Source organism: Trachinotus anak, unplaced genomic scaffold (assembly GCF_046630095.1).
Source record: "Trachinotus anak isolate AG129_WGS33_773 ecotype Australia unplaced genomic scaffold, CSIRO_AGI_Tana_v1 ptg000004l, whole genome shotgun sequence".
NCBI classification, from domain to species: Eukaryota; Metazoa; Chordata; class Actinopteri; order Carangiformes; family Carangidae; genus Trachinotus; species Trachinotus anak.
The window spans coordinates 14,308,774-14,320,842 of NW_027273855.1; the positions used below are offsets into that span (position 1 = coordinate 14,308,774).

Consider the following 12,069-nt stretch of genomic DNA (forward strand, 5'->3'; position numbering starts at 1 on the left):
GAGCTAGGGGCGGGACCAGAGAGGAAACCCTCCCCTCTGAGTGGAGGCAACAGCAAAGAGCTTAATCAGGATCACACAACAATAATGAATGGAAACACGTCGTGGCCAAGAAAGTTGAGCAGCAACTAAAAGTCTCAGTTGTTCGGCGTTTGAAAGTTGTCTCGGTCGCAAGTAATGTAAGGTTGTAAGTAATGGATTGGCCAGGCAAATTAGAGAGTACTTATTGGGAGAGAAAGCAGCTGTACTTTTATTACTTTTGAAATAAGTTTTGAGGGGAAACTACAGTGGAATACACTGTAAACCTGAACTCGTGAATACGTGTAAATGGCATTTTGGGACAGTAACACCAGACCACTGCACTGTCAGCTTTGGAGAAGTGGATTATTTGGATTCACCCGTTAATGAAATTGTTGGAATACCTTTTTTTTTTTTTTTTTTTTTTTTTTTGCAAACTTGGATTATTGTCACTGAAAGAAGCTGAGGGATTGCAAAGTTTTTTGAGTTGACAAGGGGATCCAGCGCTGCTGCTGCTGCTGCTGTTGGGGGAAAATGGGTAATATAGAAAGTGTGGATGGCCAGTCGGAGATGAAGCATCACATCATGCCTCTGAAGGTGCCCATGCCTGACCCCACCGAGCTGGAGGAGAAATTTGCCATTGTTTTGGTAAGTCGTAATGATCTCAGTTTGCCATGGCGTTGGCCAACAACTTTAAAATATGTTGAATTCTTACACAGTTACCTGAAGATGTTAATTTTTATTTTTTTATTTTTTTTTTCTTGTGCCACTGTTGTTTTGACTCCATCTGTTAAACTCCCCCATAAACCGATACACTCCATTGAAATTCAAAGTAGTGCTAACATAGACGTTTCCGATGGTAGGCTGTGCTGTTTGTGTAATTCAAAAAAGCAGTTATAGTTTTGTTGTTGTGTTTTTAGATGAAAGTCTATGTGTATTTACATTTCTCGCCCATTATGACTTGCTGATGTTTTAAATGAACCCATGGGTGCTGTCCCGCCCCCATTCTCTGTCTGCTGCCCCCCCCCCCCCCCCCCCCCCCCCCTCTCTCTCTCTCTCCTGCGGTTCTTTTGTCTCTTCTAAAGTCAGACAACTCAGCGTTTGGCTGAAGTGGCAAACACTGAGCACAGCATGGCAGCGCTGCGAGAGAGTGTGGTGGTGGAGGTGGGGTGTGAGGGTTTTTTTTTTTTTTTTTTTTTTTTGTTCTACAGAGAAGAAAGGACGTTGCACTGTACATCCTTGACACAGCACATCACAGCATTCTGGGTTTATTTTAAAAAATGTTCTCGCCGCAGGCAAACCATCTGAAAACAACATTTTCTGAATTCCCCCAAAACTCCCACACCCGAAGAGTCCCTCCTTCCCCGTTACACTCCCTCCGCATCAGACTGGAGTTGAGCTGTCTGAGCGCTCTGTAATAATGAACACACAGTCAACACCCACTTTTACCGTCTATCAACACAGTCAAGTGACTCTCCTGTCAGCCTACGTCAAGGGGACATTTCATTTTACAGGCGCACCGCAAGAAGGGGACTTTACAAATGGTCTCTTTTTCAGGAACAGCGATGTGGAATTCAAGCTAGAATAACGCCTGTTTCAGGCTGTCAGTATTCATGACAAACCGAAGGAGTGGGCGCTGCAGCCAACTCACTGAGCAGAAATCATGAGCTAATTAAGTGATCAACAGATAATTGGCGATGGCAACTATTTTCATAAGTTATGAATCATTTAAGTCAGGCTTTAAGCAAAAACACAAAACATTATCCAGCCCCTGCAGTATGATGATCTTTGTCTTTTGTGACAAAATGTAAAAATTGAATATTCTTAGGTTTTGGACTGCTGGCTAGACCAGACACAAAATTTAAAGACATCCCCTTGGGCTTTAGAAACTTACGGTTTGTATCCAGCTACTATTGTGTATGTATGGATTATACAGAGTAGCTGTGGTGCACAACCTGCAGGGACAGGGGTCCCCTAAGGGTCCCAACATAAATCTGAGGAGTCCCCTAAAATGATTAAAGAGGATAGGGGAAAAAACAGCAACAGAAAATTGTTTTCTGTTTCTTAGTTGTCTCAGATTGTAGCTTTTTTCTTGTTGGTAAGAATAACAATAAAGTTCCTGTACACCAATAAGTCATATTGAACAGATATATCGCATCAAAAACTACACAGTGTCTTGGTCTTCAGACATTCAGACGTTCAGATATACTGTAATTTACATGAAATCCTATAAATTATACCTGTTGAAGGTCTAAGAAATAAATTGAGTGCATACAAGTGATCAACAAGTGTGCTTTTGTCTTCTGAAAATATTATTACCACCTCAGTGCTTCTAAAATCTTATAAAGGAGTAGTTTGACATTTTGAGGAGCACTCTTATTGGAGAACATCTGTCCCTACCAGCAAGCGGCTAGTTAGCTTAGCACAAAGACTGGCAACAGGTAGCCTGGCTATGTCCAAATACTCCTCGCATCAGCTGATCTAAAGCTCACTAGCTAATGTGTTATATCTTGTTTCTTAGTCTGTACGAAAACGAAGAGTAGAAACAAGTTGTGGTTTTACAGACACTGTCACGAGCTGAGGCTTTTACACTTTGTTCACAGACAGATATGAGAGTTGTATTGATCTTCTCACCAGCCCCTGGCAAGAAATCTAACAAGTGTATTTCCCAAGTTACATATAACCAAACTATTCCTTTAAATGAGAGAAATCTGAAAATCACTTTCTGGTTAAACTGCCCTCCTCAGAACTGAGATCATAACCTGTGGTAAGAAGCCGCAAGTTCTTCATTGGGTCATTGGGGGTCACAAGCCACAGGAATCCACTGGCCTACAGTGAAACAATAATATCAAGAGGATGTATTTTTATTGAAATGGTTACATCTGGATGCCAAAGTGCCCCCTTCACAGTGACTGTATGTAAATGGTAATACCCTTCATGTGATATTATTCACGAGACTTTTATTTGAGTTGCGTATTTGAATAGTGTTTCCAGCCCTGCTCTGCTCCACACACATGCAAACAGAAACAGAAAGGTCTATAACACCACTCCAATCCAGGCATATAAAACACATATGATTCAGATAGCTTTACATGTAGAGAAAGGACAACCTGTCTGTTTATATATTTTAGTTTTTGTCAAACAGTAGCATGAGGGTTTCTCACAGGTGCTTATTTTGCGCTCTTCTCTCCACATTTCAACATAACCACACCCAGCCTTGATTTTCAACTGTTTAAAACCTTAATTACAGTATGAAGCAGTAAGAGCTGAGATCCTCACAGTAGTTCTCAGATAGCCTCATTCTTGAATACATTGTGGGCCCTCTATGTTTCTGGAATAAAGCCATTATTTGCTTGCCAGAGCTATCAGCAGCTACAGAGTAAAGCCCTCATATGAAGAGACTAGCACAGCAAGAAGCCATTCAAGGCCTGCTTGTTGACTGCTGTGCTAACTCTCAGCCATTATGACAATTATACACTGTACTACACTGTACAGTGTGCGCTATTATGACAGCTCAGGTTGTGTCTCTTTCCCTCAGTGCTCGGGTAAGTGGGTCGTTATAAAAAGGAAGTTTAGATGAATGTAAGTTTTTCCATGTGACTGATGGGTTAACCGTCCTAAAAAGATTTGTAGCTGTCACGTTTCCCTTAAAGAAAGACTGGAAATCGTTTTAGATCAACATTCACCCTGCCTAGAGACTGGAGCAGTCTATAGTTGTTTGCCCTTAAACACAACGTCAGTCCCTGTTATTATCTTCAGCCGTGCAGAGCAGATGATTTCTGTGCAAGAGGCAGTAGACTCAACATTTCAGTTGTGTTTCTGACTGGAGAAAAAAGTTGTCAAGCTCTCTAACCCCACCCCAGCCAACCCCACAGTAGCTCCAGATTTCCTTTACTTTGTGGGAAAGAATAACATGCTTGTATATTTTAGTGTTCTTATCAGACAATGGTCTTCTCTCTGCCCCACTTGCCCCTTATTGTGAGATAAAGGTACATCAAAAGCTTCTGTCTGTGTGGTTGGAGCTCTTCAGGAAGACAAGGCCGTGGCTTTGGCGTCTGGCAGTGACTATACTTCTGGGCCCTCCTTCCAATCTATCATATACTCCAAAAATAGTCAAGGAGTTCACTTTGCTTTTTCTCTCCACTATAATGAGCAGATTCTTTTTTCAGTATTTGTAAGCAGAGACGTAACTGGCTCTGTCACAGCCTCAACAAATAAAACACTCTCCATAAATAGATATTTTGAAATGGGTAATTTCCCCTCCTCTGGACCACGGTGTTTCCTGCTTCATGATGGCATGCTGGTGTAAATGGATGTGTCTGCATCTGTGTGGTGGGACGGCTCTCTCCCTTTCTCAGACAAAGCTCACAGACGTCCCTCTGGAATGACAGCTGCCCATAATGATGTCATGGGTGCAGCAGCCTTCGCCAGTGTAGTAATATCCCTGGGCTAATGAATTTAACAGGACCGCTCTACTGTAGATGGTCGAAGCCAGTGGAAGAGGAGCGAGACCCTTGGGTTAGCTCTGACTACTTCATGAGGTCTGCTAATAAAATACTTGGGTCAGGTCTAACTGGCAGCATGTGCTAAAAGCATCGTATCACTTCTTCCTCTCTCTTTTTGTCCAGCATTGTCAGAAACAGCCTCAGCTCTATCTTTTGTGGTTGGAAACAGCTGCCTGGCATTTTCCTTTCTTCATTTCACAGAGGAAATTGTATTGTAGCCAGTGGTCGTTGTGGTTGGTTTGCTTTACAGTAAGGACTTTGTTCCTGCAGGCTGCTACTGGTGCATAACATACAATTAGTTATTCAGCTAGAGATATAGATCTACGTAGACCTCACAGGTAGACAATTGTAGGTGCACACTATAGAAGCCATAGCTATAAAAGCCATATCTATGAAAATATGTCTTGGATATTGGTTGCATTCTCTTGATAGTTTGGCTTTGTCCTTGGTAATTTTTACATATTCGTGGCTTTGTGTGATTCCAAATGGAAATGGAACCTCTCATTCAGTCACCCAGTCAGTGTTTCCCCTACCTTCCCATTTCCTGAATTTACTCTCACTGTGGGTCTGGCCCATAAGATAACCTTCTCCATATGACTCTGTCTTTATGAAATGATGTGGAATGAGTGAGTGGCATTTTCAAAGGTATACGTCTGGCCTGGGATCCTCTTTCAAAGTGCCCGTGCACCAATCCACTGCTGGATTCCTGCGGTCTAGTCTAGGCTGAGGCCACAGGAGAACTCAGAGAGGGAAAATTCTCTTTCAACTGGCGGCCTGCCACTGTTCTTGGTTGTAATGACTTTACCAGCATTTTTAAACAGCGCACACATATTTAAGAGCTGTTACGGGAGCAGCATGGGATTATTTTCACCACTTGATTGCACTGGAAACCATCCTAACTGATTTGTCTGACTCTGCTCAACTCACCCACATCTTTTATACTCTGACATCAAGTTGCATCATGCGTAGATGTAGAGGTCTGATAGTTCAAGGGGAAAGTCTCACCATTAAGTTGTAGCAAATGCTGGGAAAACTACAGATGGAGGTTTGTGTTAAGTTGTTGACAATGTGACTCCACTGCCCTGTCTGACATCACTGTTTCTTGATGGCTGAAGTCTAAAGAAAGCTGCCGTGTCTGATAGATGCCACTCAAGTGGAACTAATGGAGTCAAGCTGTGCAATGTGTTTATTAGACGTAAATCATTTTTATTTGTTTAACGGTGGTTTCAGTTTATTTATGTGTCTAATACGTCTACCACTCCCTTTCTCACACTCATCATTCCTCTTTTCTAAAAAGAGAAAATGTGTTTGTTACGTCACTTGAGTTGGAGGAGTTGTGTACATCTGGCTCAGCCACCCACCACCATGTCCCAGGAAGAGGGGGATTATGGGAGTTGAGTGCACACTGTTAACTTGGTTTTAGAGCAGCAGGACAGGCTGGGGGGTTCAGCACAAGGCTGCCCACCTGGCTCTCTCCACCCCCGGGCAACAATTCCCCAATCTGGGTCGGGCTTTATGGCGAGTTTTACTGCTTCTCTACTTCTCTCCTTGCAGCTATTTTGGAAAGCAAAGGTCAAGTTAAAGACCATGACCGAGCAGATAACACATGTCCACATTCAACATAGATTGTGTCTGAGATTTCTTCATGAGATCCACCTGAGTGGTTGATTTTTATGAAAAGGAAAAGTACAACATTTTGGAGCACCTTGCCTAGAGTTAGATGAGAAGATCGACTCTCATGTCTGTACTGGAAATGTAAAGCCACAGCCTGGCTCTATAAAAAGTTTTTAAAAAATCCATCCTACTGTACTTCTTTAGCTCACCAATTAACATCTTATTTATCATTTAATTTAATCCATACAGAAAAATGGTGGTAAGTTATAGTTAGACAGGGCCAGCCTACCTGTTTCCCTCAGTTTCTAGTCTTTGTGCTAAGCTAAGCTAACCGGTCGCTGGCTGTTGCTTCATACAGTATTTAGCCTTTAAACACGAGAGTGGTACTGATCTTGTCATCAAGCAACAAGCAAACAAGTATATTACCCAAGTATATTGACTCTCCAGCCCCAGAAACAGCAGCTAGCAAGATATAACTTGTTTGTTAACTTGTTTGAAACATGTATGTATCTGGATTTATTCATCTTTGCACAGAAACTGCACGTGTTTGCCATTTATATGCATATGTAAGTGTTTTTTGGGTATGTTCGTGTGTGTGTGCATTTGTGCGTGTCAGTGGGGGTTTGCATGCTGCTCTAATGCAGCTGCACCAAGGCTGGAGGTTGGAGAAGTGGTTTCCTCCTCAATACAATGGGGACTCTGTCAGTCAGTGTTGTTTTAGAAAGGGGGCCTCATCCCCTGGTGCCTTTTGTGCCTCTACACTGTTTTTACGTGGATGTTCAGAGGAAGCGCTGTAAGCTCATTTTGAGAGCCAGTGTTTTATGGCTTGATGCTACTTCTCCTGTACAATAGTGACATAATGTAATTATTTCCTTGACCTTCCCTTAAATGACAAACAGTAGTCTTTCTTCATCTTGTCACTTCTCATTTCTCAAGACCTCTAATGCCTTCTCACAGTGACTCTCCTACTGAATTAAGTCATACTGAGAAAGAGGGGAAATTTAAGGCATACATATGACTGAGAATGTGATACATGTGAATATTATGGTGTATTGACTTTCTTTTGGTTTTGGTTTTTGTTCCTCTTTAGGTTAATATCACCATTTCTCCCTCCCCACAAACCTCCACTGGGGAAAGTTCATTTGCTTCACAACTTTTTGTTGCTCAGGCTCAGATTTGTTGCCCTTTCTCTTTGGCCGACCTTCATCTTTTTAACTTGGCAGTGTGTCAAAAGGCCTGGTCGGCATGAATTATTGAGGCATTCATGTACCTGCATTCCTGACATTCCCTGTGTATATCGTCTGCTGACTGGGGCTTCCCTGGCCCCTGCATGGACGCACAGAGGAGAACAAACAGGATGTTCACCACGCAGGAATGAACGAATACCTCCGATTCATGACCAATTGTTGTATTTATTTTTAACTCAGTCCTATCCTCACTTGTGTCTTTGTTTGTGCCCACATTTCCTAGATACAGTATGTTTAAAAAAAAAACAAATAAATTGGACAATAAAGTTGTCAGGTGGGCTTGCTGGAATAGTTTTACATCACTGTTGTTTTGAAACAGAGACACTTCCTAGATAAGCTCATGTAAACAAGAGTGCATTTCAAGTTCGCTGACTTTTGAAGCTTGAGGAACATCTGGCTTCAGAAGGACCTGCAGCTCAGGACATTTTCATCTTTATCTTAGGCTGTGGCTGTTAGGCTTCAAAGACGTCTGTGATGGTAATGGTCCCTAGCTTGAACCCTGCAATCACTGCTGTCAATCATTTCTTCGTCACCGGGTAAATAAACATATTAGCCAATGGGTAGCGGGAGGTAGTTCTTGATTTATCAACCGAAAATGGCATTTCACCAACTTCCTGTTGCTTTGACTGGCTGTGGAATGTCCATTTGGTTGTGTGTTGTAAAGACGGGCCTGGAGGGAAAGTTATTTCTCTCGACAGAGTGACTCAGAGGTCACAGACTGGAAGATTTGAGTTCAGGGAGGCTTCAGAGTGCATTCAGGCTGGAGAAGGGAAGGTAGTGGACTAGCATGAGGGCAGGAAGCTGAAATCCTCGCACCACAGCTGTAAACTTTGTTTCCCTTAACTCCAGATTTAATGGGGATTTAACACCCCATGAATTGAGCTGCAACACCAGGGAAGGTTTCAGCCATTATAACAGCTTTGAGTCTTGTCTGCTCTCATCTCTGGTAATGCTGAAATGATTTGTTGACGCATCAACCTTTTGAAAATAAGTAAAAAGTAACTTTTCTGACACCTCCTGCTTAAAACCCAAAAAGTCAGAATTCTGATAATGCATTATTTAAAGCAAAAATGACACACATTGATTGCTTTTCTGGTATGTAAATGTAAGTTGTCTTGGATCTTGGATGGAGGCTCTTGGATTTAAAGTAAAAACTAGTGATTTAAACACGTTAACTTGGATAATGTGGATTGTGATTTGTCACTATTTAATGGCATTTTATAACATTACATTGTTTAATTGGGATCAGTTATTGATACGATTTATCAATAATAAAACATTGTCTCTTTGTAGCACTAATCTGAAACTATATCAACCAATATCAGTTTAAGAAGAATTTAGTTTGTATCGAAGAGGATTTCACCTCTACATTTTTGAGAGTTAAGGTCACTTGTGTGACTTGTTTTCACAGACTACATGCATTAGGTTTCTCATGTGATGAATGTGGATTACCCACTGATACTGCATTTGCAAGTAAATCATGTGCATGGCCCTGTTATGTTAATATCTTAATAAACAAGGTCTTAACTTAGCCTGTTTATATTTGCTTTGTAAACAAGGACTAGCATCAGGAGGAGTGGACAGCGAGGGGTAGTGAAAACCTAACTTCTCTCTTCCCTTTTAGAAAAACACCTTCTCCTCTCTGCTCTCTGTCCTTCCCACCATCAGTCTCTGTCTTTGGGAGGGTTGGTAGAATCTACCTCCGGTCTTCCAGCATCTTTGTGCAGAGCTCATGCTTTGTTGTGATTGCCTGGTCGGGTTACCTCACAAAAGAGCGATAGGCTGATCGGATGTCTGCTCAGAGAAAGGGGGGCAGTGTTTTCTCACACTTAGCTCTGTCGCTTTTAATTCAGTGAAGTTTACCTTGGAGCTGAAAAAACACGTATTCATTCATTCATACACACATAAACACATTGTAGGAGTGGATGTGCAAGAGCACTCGCACGCTCGTGTTACACATAACGGCCTTGGAACAAATCTAACATTACTCAGGGCAGCTTTTGATTTCCTGAAGAGTTAAGGAAGTCCCCGCAGCCCCGTGACGACAACAACTGAGTCTCTCATCCTGTCCTGTCATTGTGTTTCAGTACCAAGGAAAAGGAGGAATTCAAACAATAGCACTGACACCCTCATTCATTAACAAAGTGTGATATGTTTATTAGATGCTGTCAATGGCTGAGTCTGATTCACACTTACGTTTACCATGAATGAAGTCATCCTACCAGGTCATCTGGCTTGATGAGCCCCACCTCATGTACTCATGATCTACTGTAAGTGCTTGTGACATTTACAGTACGACAGAGAGCCATCAGAAGTCAATTCTATATTTAACCTTCCTGTCCTTCTTAGTGTTTGTGAGGATGTAGGCAATTATGTGCTGCCCTTCTCTTTTTTTTTTGGGGGGGGGGGGGGGGCTATTTTGAACTATATCCAGCCACCTCTAGCATAGTAGGGACTGGTGCATCACTTTCCCTTCTTAAATATGCTCAGTTAATATGCTTAAAGAAAACATAATCATGCCAGGTCCCATACTCATTGTGTTTTCTTTGCCTCCTTGTTGGCTCCACTTCCTGACAGGGATCAGTGGTCTGGCTCTTTCTACCCTCTTCAGACGGTACGCTTTGTTAAAGAGTTACACGTCTTATCTTTCCCTTCATTGGCTGGTTCAGTATTTTCTTACTGGTTACTGGATCACTGAAGTCTTTTCTGAAATGTTTTGCTTTTTCATATGTAGCTGAAATAAAATATGTTGCGTTTATTTCCCATTTAGAAAAAAGAGGAGCCAGACAACAGATTTTCTCTGAGATTTTTAATGATAACATTTTCAATGCACACGTTCTGCTTGCCAGTTTGGCAGATATGTGAGTGTTATCCTGGACTCAGATCTAAATATTAGCAACCATATTAAGTTATGGCAACAGCAACCTTTTATCCTCTGAAACGTGTTGCAAGAGTTTCACCATTAAAGTCCAGATAGGATCTGGAAAAGCTGATCCATGTTTTTATTTTCACTAAGTTATCAATGGTCTCTTTTTGGGCTTCAGCTGCTAAAGTCTCAACAAAAATTAAAAAATTAGATTAATTCTCAAGTATATAAACTGGCAACTAAAAGATCAGAGATGTGATTTAAAAATGATTTTTATTCAATCAATTCAATTCAGTTTTATTTGTATAGTGCCAAATCACAACATACATAATGTCAGCAACAAGCAACAAGATCCTGATGAATTAGGATTACCAATTAAAGATGCCAATTAAAGTTTTTGTCAGCACTCTGGTTTTATAATAGTTATAATCGTTCAACATTATGGGAAATATGCTTATTCACCTTCTTTAGTTGGATGAGAACAGTACATATAACCTGAAATAGCACCTACAGTAAGTCTAAGCACAACTTATGTTTCCAAAAATGTTGAACTCTTCCTTTGACATTCAAACATTTGAATTTTACTGTACATTATTGCTTTTTGTTTTGCTTTATCCTGCTGTATAATACATTATCTGTGAAAGACCTTGAATTGTGTAAAAAAAGTTTTATCAGTGAACAAACAACAAACGCTGCCTTTGTTTTGAATGTGTGTTCTCAGTGCTCTGTTGTGTGCAGCTGTGACCCTCAATATGTTGGCGGGACAGCTTCCATTGGAGGTTCTGGACCCCACCCTGATGAGCAGACTCTCAGACTTGTTGGGGGTAAAAGGAACTGTCTGGGCCTTTATGTCTGAACTGCCACAGGCTCTGTCCAGTATGGTTAGCTCTTCAGCCACCCACTCCTTCCCCTCTGAGCTGATGACAACTAAGTCTGGCCTGTGTAAACCTTTCGGTGTAGATAAAAAACACAGACTCTCCTAACCCACTGATACAGCACAAAAGAGAGAGTCACATTCAGTGTATTTGCTTAATAGGCCACTTTTAAGGTATTTCAGTCTGAAAATCAGATCTACATAGGATAAGACAAAGCAAATAACTTTTTTATACCTCCATGCAAGAGACAGCCAGTCCACCATTCTTGTGAATGCAATATCTCAGTGATGTCCTGAGGAAATTTCTTCAAATTTGGCACAAACACTTACTTGGACTCAAGGACAAACTCATTAGATTTTGGTGGTCAAAGGTCAAAATTCATGTTCACAGTAACCTCACATTCTTGTGAATGCAACATATGACATTATATATACACACACACAATATGTACATGATATACTGTGTAACATTCTAGGTATTATTATGTGATGCATGCAACTACGCCTAAGATACTACAAATTCATATAAGCCGAATCCAGAATGCTGCACATACATTTTCAAACAAAACAGCTTCCCCAGTTTTTGATCATCTACGCATATTTCAGGGTTTGAGTCATTTCATGAAAAATGTCTCAACTGTCTCAAATCAAAGCATTGCAGTTACATCTTTACCACAGAGATCTTGCAGAAAAAAAATCTGTTGCATGCCTGTTGGCAACGAGTAAATTTGGCAATGCAGTATCCTCTACAAAAACAAATGACTGAGTAGTTTATTTTGGAGTATGATGGTGTTATATCTCATCCTGACTGAAGGTGTGAAGCTGTAAGAAAGATCAGCAAGGAAACATCCTGTCACTCTTTTCCATTTGTCTTTCTGGGAGCGTCCGGCTAGAGCTGCAGGTCATAAACTTAACTCAAGGCTAATTGTAAATCAGCTCGGATTAGGA

General features: G+C 41.2%; 1 protein-coding gene across 5 annotated transcripts in view; it reads left to right on the forward strand.

Annotated features, from left to right (window-relative positions):
* Positions 1–52: 52 nt before the first annotated feature.
* Positions 53–12,069, forward strand: part of fmnl3 (formin-like 3) — a 33,250-nt gene continuing 21,233 nt past the window's right edge. For all 5 annotated transcript variants that reach the window (XM_071476240.1, XM_071476239.1, XM_071476243.1 and 2 more), the window contains exon 1: positions 53–663. In XM_071476240.1, coding sequence (XP_071332341.1) covers positions 550–663 — 114 coding nt within the window. In that variant the 5' untranslated portion in view covers positions 53–549. The remainder of the gene's footprint in view (positions 664–12,069) is intronic.